The sequence below is a fragment of the Colius striatus genome, chromosome 1 (assembly GCF_028858725.1).
Source record: "Colius striatus isolate bColStr4 chromosome 1, bColStr4.1.hap1, whole genome shotgun sequence".
Taxonomy (NCBI): domain Eukaryota; kingdom Metazoa; phylum Chordata; class Aves; order Coliiformes; family Coliidae; genus Colius; species Colius striatus.
In genome coordinates, this window is record NC_084759.1 from 119,677,137 (window position 1) to 119,697,092 (window position 19,956).

Below are 19,956 nucleotides of genomic sequence, written 5' to 3' on the forward strand. Positions count from 1 at the left end.
ACAAGAGAGCACTCTTTAGGGCTTTCATTGAGAGGGAGTTTCTTGGTGAGAATATGAACATACACAAATCTTTATTTTTCCCAGGAAGCTCTTTTTCAGTCAACCAGGCATGTAGCATGGCTCTGAATAAGACGGAGAGATGAGGAATGATAAATGTTAAAGCCTCTGGACTGTGATCTCAGCAGCTTACGGGTAGGGAGAAGTAGCATTAGTCTGAATAAACATAAGTCAGGAAGGATGTGAAGTGAAACTAAGATGAGCTCAAAAGCAGGCACTGCCTACCATCTGCAAACTATTTTACTAGATTTTTTTCTTGGCTGTGTTAGTTGTTATCTTGGTGCACGGTACAGGGAAAATGGAGCATCTCCTAACACAACTAGCCGTAGATGGGTAGGCTGCTTGTGGTAGCCCACACAGAACACGTCAGCATGATAAGTGATACATGGCCCTGGGACCTTGTCCAGGCTGTGGTGCAACTACTGGAAATTTGATTGGACTGGATTCAGTAAGAAAAAAATAATCTATATCTTTTCAGGCCATAGATCATGTAGGTTACGAGTTAATATGAAGGAGAAGAAAACAATAGGATAACACCCACTCCTTGTACAAAGTCACAGAGGAGAGAATTCGGGTTTTGTTCTTCTCAAGAGATGAGACTATAGCATAGCCCCTAGTGAAATATTTCTAAAGCTGACAAGCGCTAACTCGTGAAGTTTGCGTAGCAAATCACCAATACTCAATGACACTCTAAACAGAACAAATCACAGCTTCCTGACAAATCCAGTTCAGAGGGCTGCTATGGTCTTTTCCATGGTTTACCATCATAAACTGGGATGGCAAAAGTCACAGGGCATGACAGGCTTAATAAGCCCATGGACGTGTCTGCAATCCCAGGAAAGAGATCAGATGATGAATAGGGAGGTGCTGGCCTGTTGTTGGAAGCTGCAGGTCAGCGATCCCAGAAAAGAGCTTGGCTAGCTGGAGGAGGAAATCTAATGAAGCTGTTTGTGCTCCTAAACAATGTCTATTAAACCATCTGCAATTAGTTAAACCAGGTTGCCAATGTCTTACAGCCTAATAGCCTATCTGATAAGGAAGAAAACGATCTGGCTGACTCTCTCCATCTGCTCTGTCAAAACCCAGTCACTCAATCATCTGAAGAGAAATGGCCAAGTGGAGAGCAAGGACTTGCATCACTACAAGGAATGACATTCCTACTTTCCTTTAAGTAAACCTGATCTGTGTTGTCATTTGCTATTGGAATTATTAACGCCTTTTTTGGCCTTACCTGCCTTCCTCCCAGATGTCTGTGTTACAACACAACCACACTTTAGCTATCTCACAAAGTAGGGAGAGGGTTTTCTCCTAAAGGTCGCTTCTGTGCTTGAAGACTTATAGTTGATGTTAGAAAAATGCCTAGTTCAATTGCTCACCAAAGGATCAGCAAAGGAAGCAGTATTACACTTTATAAAGCAATTTTTTAAACTTCTCAGACAGGCAGATGATCACTTCATGGGCTATGATCACTCCTGAGGCCCAGCAGCATTTAGATGAACTATCACATGCATCTCTGCCTTCTTTGCATAAGTAGCAACGCTGCTCTCCCTTTGCATTTGTATCTTCCACTTCCCAGCCAACAAGAAATAAATCATTTCTGTGGTCCTAACTCAGGTAATTAGCCAACAAACACTACTGACAAAGTCAATGAATGAAAGAAACAGTAGACAAATTCAGTAATGAACTCCTTGAGGAGAATGCACAAAGGAAAAGTAATTTGGCCCTCTAGCCCCTCAATGCTGGTTTAATTTCACAACCTGTCCATTCAAAACCTCCTACACAAGCTCAATAATGCTTATTCTTCCAGTTCTGTAGTCACGAGTTTAACCACGAAAAACCCCACACCAAAATCCAAAGGAAGACATATATTTTAGAGACCTTTACAATGATCTAAAATAGCTGTTTGATGCATAGCAGATGTCTTAGAAACTATCATAAATGAAGCCCAAATGCTTTTCAGTTCTGGAAAAGGGAGACTCCAAGATAAGACGTGTTTCTATCTGCAGCAGCTCTGGAATAGATTTGGAATTTATATTAACTGTCAGCTTCAAGGAAAACATTTAAAAGAAGCCCTTCTGTCCCCTATTTTGGGACAAGTGTCTTACTGGGCTACATGCTGCTCAAATATCTGATGTCTGCCTGAAAGCAGTTCCTCTGTACCTGTAAAAGACAATAGATGGGTTGAAATGGGGAAAAAGAGAGAGAACAAGCATGGAGACATGGAGGTGACAGCCTAGGGATTGCCTGGCTCTAGGTGATTAGGAAAGAGGTGCTTGGCAGGCTTCACTTTAAAGGGGAGGACTGAGAATGGATTGGAAGGGGGTGATGAGATGGCACTAAGGGACACAAACAAGGCAACACCTCTGATACACACAGTACAGGAGAGAAAGTGTGAAGGGGCATCCTGGAATATAGATCCAGGAAAACTGATCCTGGAATCAAAGCAGGGATGGAATTCCCCAGTCCTGTTGCTCAGCAGAGGGCATAGCCAGAATGAACATTTGTGGCTATGAGGACCACTTTTTAAAAGGGAGAAAAGAAATCTGTGTTTGATACAATGGAGTAGGCAGTAGAATGAGAAAAAATCCCACAAAGCATGAAGATGCAGCCAAAGTGATGAGTCAGGACAAGAACGTTATTACTGCTCAGAAAAATGCATCTCTTGTGTACCAGGCCTTAGTCTTCATGAAGATTTAAGTTGGCATCTTTGTAATGCCCTTAACGTGGACAATGTGCTCATGGAATAGCTGAGGAGACTCTCCTACTTGAATATAAGGAGCTAAATGGAGTACTGAGAGACTGATACATATATACATAAAGATGAAAACAATAGGTTCTATTTCCTTATAAATGCAAATGGCACAGTCATGCTTGATACTATGAACAGCAGAAGAGGAAAGTCAGGTAATGATGATGATTCTACACAGGAGCAGAGTTCCCTTCATCAGATCAGATGATCAACTGATGCTACCTTTTACTAGCAGTCCTTCCCTGTCTCCCTTCTTTTGGTTTTGCAACAAATGGGCTAGAAATACAAACTGGATATCTGGCTTTCCCACACTTGAAAGATCAGGAAGACTTTGGTTTGGCTGAAGGGATGATACTGGAAATATTGGTTACCCCAATCTGAACAACAGGCTCCAAATCCAAGGACTTCTGGATGCAGCCTTTGGATTGAGCTCTGTTCCAATGTGTGATACTATCTTTCTCTCTCCGGCTCCCTCTCTACAACCCTCTCTACTTTTCCTTTTTCTGCTGCTGAATTGTAGTAGATAGCTTGATTGTCTGTAGCACGTGCAGAAAGCTTATTCTCTGTCTACCTCAGACTCTCTTTAACTCTTTACATACATGGGAGTATCACAGAAGACTACTCATATGGAGCTTTCCCCACTCCTTTTAGATGAAAGAATATCTGCCAGACAAATAAATCAGATAAAGAATTCTCTCCTCAAAGGACATGGTATAGAGAAGAAAAACTTATTTCTTGTTCCTATCCCACTGATAAATCTTTAGGGGGTGAAGGTTTCCTTGTAACCCAAGCTGTAACCCCTACGGAGTCTGACTACTGAAAGGATCTTCTCCTTCCCAGATTGCCACGTCCTTGAGTGGGAAGGCACAGTTAGACAGTAGAACAAAGCTGGTGAGTTCTCATTTATTCTGTCTCCACCTTGCTCTTCACTCATCTTGAAGATGAAATGCCTTCTTTACTCACCTCATAAGACACAGGAAAACTCTGATAAAGTGGAGAGTAACATGAAATTATCTGTGCCACTGTTTGCCCATCTCTTTTAAAGCAAAAGAGGGGAAAATAAATTCCATGGTTTTCAGAAAGAACCTCTTCTATGTAATATCTAAACAGAAACGCTTTCCTCTCTCTCTGGCAACAGTAGCATTTTGTCTCCATCACCGTGCTGTGCACCACCAACAGTAGACATCAGGACAACTAGATGAAGACCAAAGCTAAACAGAATTACAGGTTCAATCCTGTAGAGCATCTACTGAAGTAATTTCATTTGTTGCCTTGGACAACCTGGTTATCATGCCTGGGAACTCACACTCCAAAATGAGCATGTAGTGCATTTAAGATTCTTGACACTTTTTTTACAGATGCCTCTATTGTTACTGACTTTTTTTTCTTGATGATGGAAGAGAAAGAAATTACTGTACAGTTCAGGACAGTCCAGTCCAGATGATTCTCTTACCTGTTGGGGTAAGGTGCCTCCAGGTGATGACAGGCTCAGGACGCCCATTTGCCATGCAAACCAGAGTCACGTTGCTGCCTTCATTCACGGTGATGTCCGAAGAGATATTGGAGATCTTTGGTGGAACTGTGAAGACAAAAGACAGTTGTACCATGTTACCCAGGCTTCTGGAGGGCAGTCTGAGTCATGGGTTGCACTCCTTGTTACTACCTGGCTTCCTGAAATTATATCAGAATAATATGTACCATTGCTTCAAGGATCTTGAAGTAGAAATGGCCTTTGCTGCAACTGCAATGCTTTGTGTTTGGACAGATTTGGGAATCTTCAGAAAATAATCTCTAAGATCTTGCCTGTCTGCCCCAAGGTTGTATGGAAGGAGTCAGCAGGCTCCAAGCTAAATTTTACACTCCAAACAGTTCCAGACACAGTCCTCTGTCCTCCTGCAGGGTGCCAGGCCTCAAGGGTGACTGATTCAAAGGGTGTGTTAGTGATTGCTGCCTCCCACAGGCAGCTAGAACCTGTGCCAGGACCCTGCTCTGCTGCTCTCATAACCAAAGGCTCACTGGGAATTGAGCCGGAAAGCTGTTAAGCTCATTTCTGTTGTGACTGCCGTGACAAGGTGAGAAGTGGGTACACATGCCATGGCTAATGGGAATTTGCAGAGAGAAGGCACAGTACAGGAAGGTTTCTGCAACCTCTTTCAGCCAAGAGGGATCCCCTATGGGCTGCCCGCAGTAGGTAGCTTCTGGCTGACTGCACCTCATGTGGCACAGTACCAAATACATGGTAAGGTCTTTTAAGATTCACAAGACAAGCCATAGCTCAGCATTCAGGGTCTTTAAAGACCTTCGACACTGAGTGTGTGTCACGGGACCAAAGCGACCATGCGAGGACCTGAAAAGGTACCTCCAGCTGTGGAATGTGCCAGTGTATCGACCTCCAGACCAAGCTGCTGCAGTCTCTCCTCCCTCTCATCTGTGTCTTGCTTCCACGCTTCACACCCCAGAGGTGGTAAGAGATTTTTGATTAAAAAAATAATCCTTTTCTTTTTCCCTTTTATATTTTCAGCTTTCGAATTTGTGTGTAGCGAGGAATGAAACAACATCATTTTCTGCTTTCCTTACCACAGAGTAAACAAACAGCAGCCTCCCCTTCCCCCTCCTTGGCAGGAGTGGCTGATGGTCCTTTTGAGGCAATGCTGCCTACAAGCTAGGTGGGGAAAAGGAAATGAAGCCTGAAGAGAGCAACTCACCACTTCCATTTGTGTTGCTGGATTCACAGGAATATTGTTTACAACCCACAGCTCATTAGCCCCTCTCTGTAGGCCACAAACTCGTGGACAATGCTTCAGAATCTATGGCCATATGAACCTATGGCCATTCTGAATGCTTCAGAACCTATGTTCCCTTGGAGGAACAAGGGCTCTTGAGTAGGACCAGGACCTGTCAAACAAAGTGAGGCAGACATGTCTTCACCTCTGACTCACTCACCTAGGCAAATAGGGATTTAAGCTAGGCATGCTGAAGAGGAACTGCCGTAATCTGGGGAGAAGTGACAATGCGGAGGGCAGTGAGGAAGCAGCTGGGGACCAAATCACCAGGGAAGGCTTTTGCACTCCCCTTGTGAAAGCAGTACAGCTTGGGGCCCATCTCAAATGCTTGTGCACCAATGCAGGCATCTTGATTAAAAAAACAGGAGGAATTAGATGTTTATGCAGATTCATAGTGCTATAAACCCAGTGGGATGACAGAACTGTGGTGGGACAGCTCTCAGGACTGGTAGTGCTGTGTGGGATGGATACAGGCTTTTCAGGAAAGACAGGTTGGAAATGTGAGGAAATGAAGTGCACTCTCTGCAAAGAAATGATGGGAGTGCACCCAGCTCTGGGCAGTGAACCAGCTGGGAGCTTAGGCATAAGGATCAGGGTACATCACAGCATCAGCACTGTTGGCTGGTGTCTACTGCAACCATTTAATTAAGAAGAGACAGTGGACAAGGCTTGCTTTAACCAGGCAGAAGAAGCTTCACAATCTCAGTTCCTGGTGAAGGACTTCAATTACATTGATATGTGCTAGAAGGGTGGAAGTGCTGAGCTCAAGTAGTCCAGGAGATGTCAGAGTCCAACAGGTTTGGCATGAGTTAGCAGTATGCCCTTGCAGCAAAGAATAAATGTCCTGTGTTCTATTAGGAAGAACGTAGCCACATAAGTAAAGTGATTATAACAATATGGTGTTTGCTAGGCAACACTGCATCAGTCTTGGGCTCTTAAGTACACGGCAGCTGTTGACATGCTGAAGTAAGCCCACTGGAGGACTCTCAAGGTGTTAAGAGGGCTATAGCATGTGACATACAAGGATAACCTGAGATCTGGGTCTTTTCAGCCTGAAGAAGGCTGAGGGGCAGTTTTATTGCTGTCTACGAATAGCTAGTGGGAAGGGGCAGAGAAGACAGATGCAGGCTTCTCTCGGAGATGCACAGTGAGCAGTGAAAAGCAGAAGATGTGAACTGCAACATGGGGAAAAGTGTGACTCAAAATGAAAAGAAAGCTTTTACTTCAGTGAGGTCAAAGACAGGAATAGGTTCCCCAGAGAGATGATAGACACTCCATCCTTGGAGATATGCAAAACTCACCTAGATGGTTCAATGAGACCCTCAGCAACCTGCACTAACTGACATGAGGAAGGAAGTAGATTTGCTGCTCAAGAGCTAGAATTGATGGCTAATGAGCTCACGATGAAGCAACGAAAGCAAAGCATGTTGTAGGAACGGTTGACTGCACCAGAGTCCCCTTCTCTGGATAAAAGGAATTTCAGAGTACCTAGCAGCACAATAGTGGATAAAGTAAAGCATAGCAGAAAATCAACCTCAATGTAAAATTCTCTGACAAACACAAGCCCTGCTGCATTTTACATTGGTGATTCACTGTGAGCCATCGGCAGTGTGTCTGCACACGTAGGAAGAAGTAGGAGGCAAAAGAATAAAGCAAAATAAACATCGTTGGAGAATGCTGACATCGTCAAAGATATTTGATCCCACCATATTGAGGGCTACATGGGAGTTTCACTGACTGTAGATCCATTTTGTGCCTCTTTCCCCTTTATTGTGCACCCATTCTGCACAGCAAATGCCTGGCAGTTCAAAACAACACTCACACAGTGAGTCAACCAATACCCCAAAAATGCATAAAGGGCAGAAGAAGGGAAATATCCTAATTAGGAAATTAAATACCCTGCCTCCTCCAAGAGATGCTTGTGACTTTGTGTTTTCACGGCACACCAAAGCAGAGAGGCAGATGGCAGCACCATGCTGAGAGCTGGCTTAGCAGGACTGTCATGGGCTTGTGTGCGGCCATTTCTGTCCCACAGAAATGCTATCTGCTGTCTCATGGCTCAGGATAGACCCATCACTCCAGAGAGTAGAGCTGCAGGCTGGGTGAGCCCTGCAAATTCTAGTCCAGAAATCCAAACTGTTATTCTTACCACAAGGAACAAAGCAACATGGAGGGTCACCTCAGTCCTGCAGCAGCACAGCTACCTGTAGTACATACTGTGTTTCAGATCTGAGATCAGCATGCACTGGAGAGCATAGAGGGGCTTAGTCTGGAAAAGAACAATGGAGGCTGCTATTTCTGCAAGAGTTGTGTCCCAGCTGCTCTGTCAGGGGACACAAGGATGGTAACTTCAGAGCCTTCTCAGAGCAGAGCTTCTCCGTGGTGGGTTGGCAAACATGGGTAAGCAGAGGCTGTAAAGCCAGTGGCTAGACCACATTTTGAGGAGTATATGTTAACTTCAAGGGGTTAACATTTGCATCAGGGAAAAAAAGCCATGCAACAAACCAAGAAGGACTAAGCTCAAGCAGGACTAGCAGATGGAGTTGTAGGCCAGTCTGAGGTCCCAGGAAAACAGTGCAATGACAGCCAAAACAGTTGAAGAGAGAGCAGCAAAAGCCACGACAGGGCACCAGCAGCAAAGCTGCAGTTGGGACACGTGCACCCTGCCACTTTCCAAAGCTGTCAAGTCATTTTAGTTCACAAAAAAATCAAGTAAAGTCAGCAAATACAAACAGATCTGACCGTGCTGACCAAATGCCCAAGAGGAGGAAGATGTGTCCAGATGGTCATATCTAGCTTGCCATTTTTTCAGATGAGGGAGAAAAGGGCATCCAAGGCTGAAATCCTGTTAGGAGTATAATGGCTGATTCTTTTCAGCTGCCACCTTGGTCAGAGGGCAAGGAAAAGCTGAGAGGAGGTGGGCTAGGGCAGGAAATAATTTCCCTGTTAATTTAAAAGCTGATTTGGCTTTGTCTGCTTAGCCTCTAAAGCCAGCTGGCATTAAAAATGGCTGGATCTTAGTGGACAGTAATTTCACTCAGATGAAAAGTCAGAGACTTTTAATTTTCAGGGTGTCAAGCCAGCATGTTAAAATGCCAAAACTGTCAGCACCAGCAACAGTTAGCATTGCCTCCTTGGCACTTGTCATCACTTTGCACACACCTTTTTAGGACAGTCTTAAAATGAGAAGCTTTGACCTTATTATTTTTTCCCCTGTGTGGGTTGTTTTATGTTTTCACAGTTCCCAGACTGCTGGAAGAAGGACTCCTGAGAACAAAACCTCCTGGGAGCTGGATCTTCTGGGTATCAGAACCTCCTTTTGCCTAACCATCTCCTATTGACCCTCAACTGGAAAACCCTTTTGTTTTTGACATCTCTGAACCATTAGCACAGGCAAAAGCACAGGCTGGAGAACCACAGTAAGGGAAGCACTAGAGCTAAACAGTGCTTTCAGGAATTTTCATATTCACCCTAACAACTTGTTGTACCTCCATGGGAGATCAGGCTGCTGTTGAACCACCAGAAAACACTGCCAGGCTCTCTGGTACTGCTGAAAAAGGTAAAACCACTGGATTTTTTTCCTCCCTTCTAGTGTAGATGTAATATGGGGTATTCATTACCCTGTGCTTAGGGTCCCAGTAGTTAGAGTGGGGAGCAGAGACCCAGGTGAAGGGATGCACAGTTGTAGTACCCCACTGCTCCATCCCCAAACAGGTTCCTGTGCCAGGGACACATTTTTTTGAGAGATCGAAATGAACCTCACTTACTTGTTACATACTTGTTACTCACTTACTACATTTCACACCTACAGGACAAGCTTGATGTCAGCTCAGTATCTCATCTTCCACATCACTGATGGGAAATAACAACCCCCAGAGTAACCAGTAGCCATTCTCCTTGAGAAGCTGCCACTGGAAGAGCTGGGGGCCTGCAAGGCAGCAGTGAGGCAAGGGCAGAGGTGCTGTAGAGCACCCTGGGTTTTGGAGAGCTAGGGATGCTGATGGGCAAAGGCAGAGCTGGAATGTGAATTCAAGTCCCAGGCAAGTTGCAGCGACAGAGCTAGGTAGGATAGGCTTGCACAGAACCTGCTTGCACCAAACCCCTTCTAGTTAATTACTGTCAATCCCTCACTTTCATGACAACTGCGACTCAGATTCATTTAAATAATAAGAAAGACTGAGACATGAAAAATAGAGCGCACTCCCCCAGCGCAATCACTGTTGCTCTTGAGATGAAGGCAAGTGATTTGTTTCCACAAAACATTGCCACGTCTCAAAAACAGCCGCTACAGCAGTTGTTACAAACCAGGGGTCGGGTATGGGAGGCAGCAAGAAAACCACAAATGAGAGAACACGCAAAACATCTGCTGTTGTTATCCTTGCCTTTTATGACCAAAACCCTTCAGAGCTCAAAACTCCTCCTGAGATATTACCTGGGGTCATGTGGGAGGGCTGGATCAGCTTTATCATTCAAGGCTATGGAAGCCAGTAAGGAGTAATGCTACACTCTTCATCTTGTAGTAAACAAGTCATTCCAATGGCTAAGGGGCAAGAGTTCACACCGAGGAGGCCGAGTCCTGAGTATCTTCCCACGAGTGTAATGGGGAATGGAACAAGAAAGAATCAAAGTCAGCTTTCCTGAATGGTATAACCAGCAGCTCCTCTAGAGATCTTTCCCAATTTCATTTGTGCTGGAACTGGCCATGCCACAGCTCCCACTCAGTTCAGATAGCTGCCTTTTTAGAACATCTAGACACAGAACATACATAAAGTGGCAGGAATGGGAACCACTGGTTAGCTTAAGAGGTATTTATATGCAAGGAGCTCTTTCTAGGCATGGGGTAGCCATTTCTGGCTCCTGCAGTGGTTTCACTCAGCTTTCATGATGCTTCACAAAGGACCTCAGTGCAGGAGGAGGGTGGGTTTGCAAGACAAGGGCAGTAAGCACAGGAGTAGGAACTTGAATGTGGTACCTCAAGATGAAAAATGTGAACAGAGGGACATGGAGGTCTAGTTGAAAGGTGGCTCTAAGCCCTGTAAACATGTTCACACAAAGTTCACAGATGGTCTGACTACTCCTTTTAGGCAAACAGAGCCCAAATATGATGCAGTCTTATACTGCAGGACAGCTACTTCCCAATGTGAAATTACAAGACCACCTAACAGCCAGATATTTTCTCACTAAGTCAAAAAATGCACTTCAAAAAATAGAGCTCTTATTCCCACTCCACAGACCTAAGGTACAGCAAAAGCTATTTAATCCCTCCAAGACACAGAAGCAAACAGTATTGAAAATTCCTAAGAAAGCCCATGAGCTCCATTTAAGTGCTCTAATTGCTTGTCCCAAGAAGGGCACCTTGGATACAAATAGAGAAAGTCACCACAACCTCTTCCATATATCCTCATTAGTTAGTTGCTTCCTCCAGTATGTTTACCTTCTTCTCTGTTGGCAAGTAAGACCCCCATCTGTTGGAGAAAATTAAGACTCCTACCCACTAATCTACAGGAGCCCGTGGCTTTCAGGGCAAAAAGAAAACACCAGGACTTCTTTCCAAAGTCAAAGGAACTTTCCAGCTACTGAAGCCCTCTGCAGGTGCCTATCAATTAGTCTGGAGAGTTCTCATTTCCTTGTCCCCAGATCCCAATTAACAGTACTTTGCAACAAACACAAAGACGATAATAAGCCCCAAGGCAGAGGTAGGGGGGATGCTGACCATCATATGGCCCTTGAATGCTTTAGAGCTGCCACCTTGCTCACCACAATTAGGGGTCCTTTCCTGGGGCAATTAATTGACAGCAAATTGGCCTCATTAGTCATTGTTTAGTTAAAGTGTTTAGTGGGGAGAGAGGGCCTGAAGAAGGGGCAGAGCTGCTAAACACAACTAAATGGTTTAATTTCCCTCTTATGTGTGCAGCAGGCTAATCACAGCTCTTTAGAGCCATAACAAGAAACAGCTTGTTGCTGCTTAGGTTCGCAAAGGGAGCATGCTGAGGGCTGGAAAGCGAAATCCAGACACCCTTTGGGATGCAGCATGCTAATCTTTCTGAAGCATTTTGCAGACGAAATGTGACATGAGACCCAAGATGTGTTTTTTATGGTCTGATTCATGCTGTAGCCTCAGCCAGAGGGAGATGATGCTGTCACCAGGGTGGGAGGGCAGAGAGTGAAGTTGTTGAACTTCATTAAAGAAAGTGGACTCAGAAACTTCCTTCTGACCTTCCGCTCTGCTAGGCTTGTCTCACCCTGCCAGTGACTCTCTCGGCATTAAAGCTTCTGGTGAAGTAGAGGCAAACATTGAAGGCTTGGTTTTGATTTTTAATCCCCTGGGATCCAAAACCCTCTGAAAACACACTGCAGTGTTTTTACAAGGTGTGAAAAATGCTTCTTTTCATTGTCTGAAAAGAAGTACCTTGACACTTCCATCCCTGGTAGCCTTCAGGGAAGAGTTTACCCCAAATAGAGAATGCAAAGCACTTAAGACAGGGTTCCCAACCCACACCACTCTGCCCCAGTGTGGCAGATCTCCATCTGAACGTTGCTGCAGGTGCCAAGAGAGGCCAGGCTAAAGGAGGCATGGGGGTTCTTAGCTTGGGCCCTGCACCTTGTTGAGCTTCCCCTACTGTGCAGCTGAGCCTCATCCACTGAGACACCATGCAGGAAATAATTTCAGTCCAGATGTGGACTGCACATGACGCACTGGCTGGGAGTAGAGAAGCTGACAGGATGCTGCAAATGAAAGCCATGTGGAAAGTCCTCCTAGTTTGCTGAGCTAAGGAGCGTATCAGAGCTCACTGCATTTGAGAATAACCAAACCATCTGAGAATAAGCCAGACCACTTTGTCCAAAGGAAGGCTCTGCCTCATCCAATATAAAGTTATGTGTCTGGGCTATTTTTCTGCATAAAGTCACGTGGGAAACCCTTCCAGTACATTGTTTCTTAGCAGAGCATAGCATGGAGTGTAAACCTGTTGGAATGTCCTATGCATGAGCCATTGGAAAAGTCAGCACAGAACTAGGCTCTATTGCTTGTACTCATTCCCACTGATTTTGCTTCTTTTTAAACTTGTCTCCTTAAATTTTTCAGGAGATGAATTATTTTCCTTCATGGCTGAGAGCAAAATCAACCTTGTTTTTGAGTGCACTAAGGTGGGTCAGAGATAAAAGCCGTCTCACTCCTGCTTCTAGCCCGGCACCTCAGATTTAAATTCAGACACCAGCCTTTCACCCTATCGCAGCTGCAGCTCTGAGCCTGAGCCTCAGCCTTGACCTGATGCATTTCATTGATACTTGGCTTTTTGGTGTCCTCCTACCCAGCACAAGGTCATGAATCTGCATTTGTGGATCCTGATGCAGCTCAGGAGAGTAGGTTCTCGGTTACATGCTTAGCACATAAATGAAGGCACAAAGCACAAGCCAAAGTATATGTCTGATATCCCCTTATCACCAGATTTGGACCTTTGGATATGAAGTATTAGTTCTTTGCTGTTGTAGGCATCCGGAAGATCTCGGGTTGTAATGCAAGAGGTGGAGGGTACAGAAGAGGCGGGCACGGGGTGGAGTGAAAGGAGGTGCTTGTGTTAGCAGATAAAAGCACATGGTGTAAACAATTAGTTGGAATAAAGCATCATCCATACTGTGTATGTAGTGATCTTGTCCCCTCAGCGGGGATGGGCTGAGTGATCCGTGCAGGCGGCCTGGTGATGTTGCCCGTAGTGGCAACACTTCGCTAAAAAAATTCTCTTCCTTTTCCATTAATGTATCAAATTTATGCTGGGAGAGCAGTGATCCACTTATCTACAGTTCATCTCTTTAAAAGCACAGCTCTGTGCATTTGCCATTCATGTTGCTCGGGTTCTTGCCACTTGTAAAAGTGACTGTAAGCACTTTATGGCTAACCCTCCTAGAGAGGCCTGCTGTGAAAACACAGCTTTCTTCACAGGACATGTGTAAACAACAGAAGAACTGCTTGCCACGTTAATCCCCACAGATTAACCCTTGGAACGCTGCCTAAGCCCAAACACATTAAGGGCTACAGATGTACACAGCTTTTGGTCTTGTGTTTCAAGTGTGTTTATTTATTCCCTTAGACCATTTTAAAAGTCTGGGAAATATTTACTTATGGGACCAAAACAATACAAAATATTTTCTTTTGCGGATACAATCAGCTACCGTGGAAGAGAAATTCTGTGAGAAAAGTTGTCCATAGGTGTCCAGGTCCTCCAAAGACATCTCTTAGAATTTTGTTAAGATTTTTTTTTTTTTCACAGAAGCATTAAGTATGTTGGACGTACATCACATGCAGATGCACTCTGAAATGCAGCCTTTCTAGGGCTTAATTCATAGCTCAGGGAGCTCCTCCTTTGATGTTAATGGCCTTTGGACAAATCCTTACACATCAAGAGCGGGTGATGGCTTTAGGGAAGTGTGGCAGCAAGAACAGGGACACCTTATTAGCCAGTTGATAGAAAAAAAAAAAAGCAAGATCAGGGTTTTTTAACTGAGTCCCAGCAGTTCTTGGCTCCTGGCTGCTAACTCTTTCTTTGGTAAGTCAGCTAGCGAGCACAAGCCAGGTATGAGAAGAAAGGACAGGGAAAATACAATGTCATTCCAGGGCAAGAGATACATGTTCAGAGGGAGTTTCTATGTGTTAGGAAGATGACTGAGATTTTTATGATTAGGCGAGCAGGGGAGGAAGTTCATTCCAGTAACACCCCATTCTGGATGAAGACAAGGTTGTCCATGCTTTAAATGCATGTGATCCATGCTTTACACACAGCAGAGACAAAGCCAAAGTTTTTATTTGTTGTTTGTTTTCAGATCTTCTGCTGCTGTTTATGCTTAGCTCATTAGGCACAGATGATATGCCCAACAGAAAAGCCTTCATGATGGACGTCCACACATTGGCTGAAAGGAAAAGGCAGCTCTCTCCAAACCCTGTTCTCAGATTCCTTTGGCTGCCCGTGGTTTATCTCTGCAATAAGCCACAGAGCAGCAAATACAACGCTCTAAGTGTCTTGTGCATACCACATACCCAAGAATCTGGCTTGGTTTCAACTGAGACAAGCAGCTTTTCAGCAAAAACCCTCTCAAATCAAATGCATGTGGTACATGTAAAACATCTTTTATTAGCGGGCTCGCCTTCCTTATGCGTTGAAACAAGCAAAATAGAGCTGGACAGCTTGCTATCATAGAATCACAGAATGGTAGGGTTGGAAGGGACCTTTAGACATCATCTAGTCCAAACCCCCTGCAGAAGCAGGTTCACCTAGATCATGTCTCACAGGAACATGTCTCCCTTCAAAATTGCTTTCAAGCTTCTTAGGAAGCAGAAAGCTAGTGTAGTATTTTGGAAATGCTAGCTTTGCTTCCAGTCAAAAGTGTAAAGAACAAAGCTAATAATCCCATACTTGGATCTTTACATGCTTTGGACAAAATTCACTCTTGTGTTAAGTGGACAGATTTGTAGAAGAGTATAAAGTGCTGTACATGATCCTTGATGTATAGCTCTCCAACTCATGGTAGGACAGCTGTCTGGTAAGAAAACACTGCTGTTTTCTCAACAAGAGGATTCATTTTGTCCAATTCAGCAAGTGATGAAAAATCTATAACATGAGCCACCATAGCTGCTTCACTCAGTACTCAGATCAGCGATCAGAAAACTAACGTCTTAGCAGCTCCATTTTCTGATGCCAAAAGCCTCACCAAAAGTATTTAAAGCAAAGACGAACCTGAAACAAATCCCTATCTCCAAAAAAAATCACTAATTTTTGAGTGTGAAAAAGACGGCGAAAATACAGCTCCACATTTTTGCAGCTTGGGCTGTTCAGCACATTCCTGCATTGTCACTATTGCTGGATCCACAGATGGTGGCCTTCCCCAGCACACATAGTTATGAAATGCCAGCTGTAAGACCTTCAACTGTTAGCTGTTGTTGAGCTTGGTGATAGCTGCAACAGCGTATTTTCTAAAGGCCAGGGTATTAGCATCAGCCATCTGAGAAGGGAAAGCCAAAGAGTTCAAGACAAAGAATCCATTCTGTCAGAAATGCTCATCTACTCAAGTCTGATCCATCAGAAAAGAGGAAGAAACCCAAATACATTACTCCTGAAGTAAAGGAGTCGCTGAACGAAGTAAGCAGCTGACTAGAGCTGAGATGTGACTGTGGTGATCTCCTTCCCACAAACTAAGAGAGACCCAAGGTTTCCTGGGGAGGACAGTTTCTATCATCAAAGTTCCCTGCCAAAAGGCAGTGCTCTGTTTTAGGTCAGCCACATGCAGCAGCACCTTGATGTCTTGGAAGTTTCCCACTATTTCCTTTCCCAAGCTTCGCTGTGTGCTAAAGATGTGCTGTACACATGCAAACAACCACAAGGGATGGATTCCAGGAGCTTTGCTTTGCAAACACATTAATGGTGCCATTTCAATTAAAGGAGAATCTCTCCCAGACTGCCAGGCATCAGGCTTATTCCTTGTATCATTCAGCTTTATCAAGACACATAATAACACTGGCTGTCCCTCTTCCTACAGTGAGGTTCCAAGTCTGCCCTCTTTCAAACCAACAGTGTTTTTGCTGGTCTCTCAGTGTTTGCAAGCTGAGGCAAGTAGTACATTATATACTAGGATTGCAGAGAAACGCAGGGGACAAGAGTCTCAGGTACTCAGTTTCCACTGTAGCTGGGCAGAATTACCCACCTAAATTGTTCTGAGAAGCTAGAAGTAGACTGGCTGTTGGGTGCCCAGGATTACCTGTAAATGCAGGTACCCTGAAGAAAGAGGCAGCAAAATTTTCTAACAAGTTTTGGAATAGTGAGTATCAAACTGAGAGGAAACAGGTAGGCATTATTCATTCAGGAGGATGAGGTTACATCTGGAAACGTTTGCCAGCAGCTTTATGTTGAATGGGACAAGAGCTTTAGAGACAACTTTTGTCCAAGGTTTTGCAAGCAAGCACCCCAGAATTCCAGTGCTACTGGTTGGAGAGCAGGAATGAGATGATCTCCCCTGCTGATCAACAAAGAAAACTAATAAAAACCTGCACATACTTCCTCTGCAGCAGGGGATCAATAAAACTAAGTCCAGTGGAAAACATAAATCATGTGTCTCTCCTGTAACAGCACACCTAAGTCTCAGCACCTGTAATAAGACCCAGTTAGCAGGGTAAACAACATCACAAAAGAATGAAGGGGAGAATGATTTTGTGAAGAAGTCAGTATGTCCGTTGCTCCAGGTTCAGTGGTTGTTCGAAGGCTCAGCTCTCCTTCTCACTCTTAGTGAGATGAAAAGCAAGATGTATGATATGCAAGACGTATGGCATTCCAAGTGACTAGTACCTGTCTGGTGTCACAAGAGGCGTGATGACTTATGATCTATAGCTCCAACAGGTGAGTAGGAGGGGAATATCTCCAAAGCCTCAGACTGTTAAGGGGAGTTGCTTATGAGGAATTATTGCACTGTGAAATTCCTTGGCACAGCAAAAAGAGCAAATCCAAGGCAGACTTATCCACAGAAGGATGAAACAGGCATGATTCTTCACTGCTGGTATAAAGATAAAATACTCTTCTATACGAAAGAGAGAGAATCAGTCCTGCAGTTCAAAAACCCAAGGGAAAAAGCGGGACCCAAAAAACACTGTGCAAATTGAAAAGGAATAGAAATGGAATCAATACTGTTAGGGATACTGATGGATGATATGGATACACTCATACACTTTTCCATTCTGATGGTCATGATATACTGGAGTCTGGAAAAATGATTTCCTTAAAGTACAAAGAGTGATAAAAAAAACCAACAAAAAACTTTGCATCGGAACGCAATAATGAAAACTCTGCCAAAGCCTGAAAAAAAGCAGAGATATAACCCAGATGGCATCACACTATGGATCAACCTGCCACTGGATTGGGCGCAGACACTCATGACAAATAGGCACAAGGGATGCAGCACAAATACAGTGTGACACTATATCCTGGGCATACACTTGATGTATGGAGGATTAAATGCCACACACACACTGTCCTGGGTAGATTGTATCTAGTGCTGACAGATACCTGAGGGATCTGTCTCTTTCTTTATATACTTTGGCAATTGCCATGCCAACAAAGGATTATGGGATTGGGGGGAGTGAGAAGGAGAGATCATTTGCTACTCTGTTTAACAGAGACTTTATCCTTTGGGGGATTTTGTCAAGATGTTGGATTTCTTCTTAAATGATATTTCTACTTGCCTATACACATTTGGGGTTGATGGACTTTTCTCCCTCTCTCTCTGTGACACAATGGCTCATTCTTCTGGAGTCTCACACCAACTTTAAAGCAAATGTGGCCTCTGTAAGTCAGCTCAAAGACTGTTGCACTCAAACCCCACCCCTGTGCATGCTGCAAAGACAAGAAAACAGCCAATGTGCTGTAAAGACCAATTCCTTTCCCTCTCTGGTGAGCTCTCTGATTGACGTCTCTGTTTGCCAAGAGAGACAGACTGTCTTAAGTGTGAGGTAGCTAACTATCACCTGGGGAGACTATTAGGGGGAGAAGAAGGGAGTGGAGAGACAGACAGAAAGACAAGGACAGACAGACAGAAAGAAGAGCTGAGGAGAGGGAAAGAGGAAAGCAGAGACAGAAGAGTGTAGATGAAAGACAGTAGCACTTGATGAATTAAGTTGTCAACTTTGGCATCACCTGTGTACCTTGTCATGCCAATAAATTCATTGAAGCTGAAGCTGCACTGCAAGTCAAGAGTGAGAGAGTGCTGATGGAAGGAAGAAATAACAGCTCATTTAAAGACTCAGAGCAATTTATTAGTTACCTCGTGAAGGAAGTAGTGACAACAGGGAAGGAGAGGTGCTTCCCCATCGCTCTGAGCAGGAAAGCTCATTTTGGATTCAAGCTGTCCACCCAGTAGCACTGCAGAATGTAAAGAGAACAACAGAGATAGAGGTCTAGTTCAAGAAGGAGAAAAGCAGGGTTGACACTCACTGGGATCCAGGGCAGAGGTGTGCCTTTGTGTAGTGCTATGTTGAGAACAAGTAGCCAAATACCTCCAGTGTGAGAGGAGGCAAAGGCCTCTGAGCATGGTCACCATCACAGGACCAAGGGAATGGTGAAGGTAAGCAGAGATGGAAACTGCATATCTGGCACAGAGAGCTACTGTAAGTGAAATCTGGGAGTGAGATAAAGCCCTCTGCTGACTTGGAAACACGTCACAGAGATGCAGAGCTTTGGCTAGCTGTTCCAGGGAAACACTGCCAAGGTGCCTTCCCGCAAAGGGAAAGAGATTGCCCCTGGATCAGTGAAGGATACTGCACATTTCTTATAAGAGGAGCTCACAGGTTCCTGCCACCTCCCAGAACTCCAGTGAAGTCTGTTGGATATGATTGAGGAAAACTAATGCTACAATGTCCTTGCTTGCTTCCCAGGCAGCAGAATGAAGAGCTTGGAGCCACTCAGGCAAGGGGTAAGTATATGCTTTCTCTCTCTTTATTAGTCAGCTCCTCAAAATTGAACAGCATCTGTGCCAACTGCTTGGTAAATGCATCTTCATTCCCTTTCCTTCTTTCTCCCACTCACTGTTTCCCATACAGGAGCTTGTGCAACCCCTGTTCACGGACAATGGTTAACTCCTGCCAAAACCTCTCTCCCAGCAGTCACAGAACCTAGGAGCTGCAGAGGTTGATTTCCAAAGCAACCCAAGATCCCTTGTGACATCATTTGTACCCATCCAAAGATATTTACATTTATGTGATGAGACATATCCACTGACCCTTCCTTGCAATGAGCTGGTCTCAACCAACTGCCAGGCATTGCACCGAGAAGGACACTGTGTGCTCTGAGATTCAGTTCTTTCGTGGCTTCTGCTGCTGCATGCTCCACTGATGCCCCAGGCTTGGACAGAGGAGAGGAAAGGAAGGAGGAAGGAGAAAAATCCCGATTCTTCCCTTGGGCTTAAGTACCAGAGGTATTTCCTTCACACTGGGAGACATTCTGAGTCACACAAGTAGAGAAGCTACTCTTTTCGGCTTGGGTGAAACACTGAAGACTTAATGCCATCGAGGGTATAGAATTGTTTCAGCTGGAAGAGACCTTTAAGATCATCGAGTCCAGCTTTTGTCCCATCCCTATCAACCACTAAACCATTTCCCTTAGTGCAACATCCACCCGTCTTTTAAACACCTCCAGGGATAGTCACTCCACCACCTCCCTGGGCAGCCCATTCCAATGCCTGACAACCCTTTGAGTAAAGAAATTCCTCCTCATATCCAGCCTGAACCTCCCCTGGAGCAACTTGAGGCCATTTCCTCTTGTTCTATTGCTTGTTACTAGGGAGAACAGACCGACCTCCACCTGACTACAGCTTCCTTTGTATAGCATTTGATAA

General features: G+C 44.5%; 1 protein-coding gene across 2 annotated transcripts in view; it reads right to left on the reverse strand.

The window, feature by feature from the left end:
* The window catches only part of LSAMP (limbic system associated membrane protein), a 317,345-nt gene that overhangs the window by 110,621 nt on the left and 186,768 nt on the right, over nucleotides 1–19,956 (reverse strand). For both annotated transcript variants that reach the window (XM_062005010.1, XM_062005002.1), the window contains exon 3: nucleotides 4,260–4,385. In XM_062005010.1, coding sequence (XP_061860994.1) covers nucleotides 4,260–4,385 — 126 coding nt within the window. The remainder of the gene's footprint in view (nucleotides 1–4,259; nucleotides 4,386–19,956) is intronic.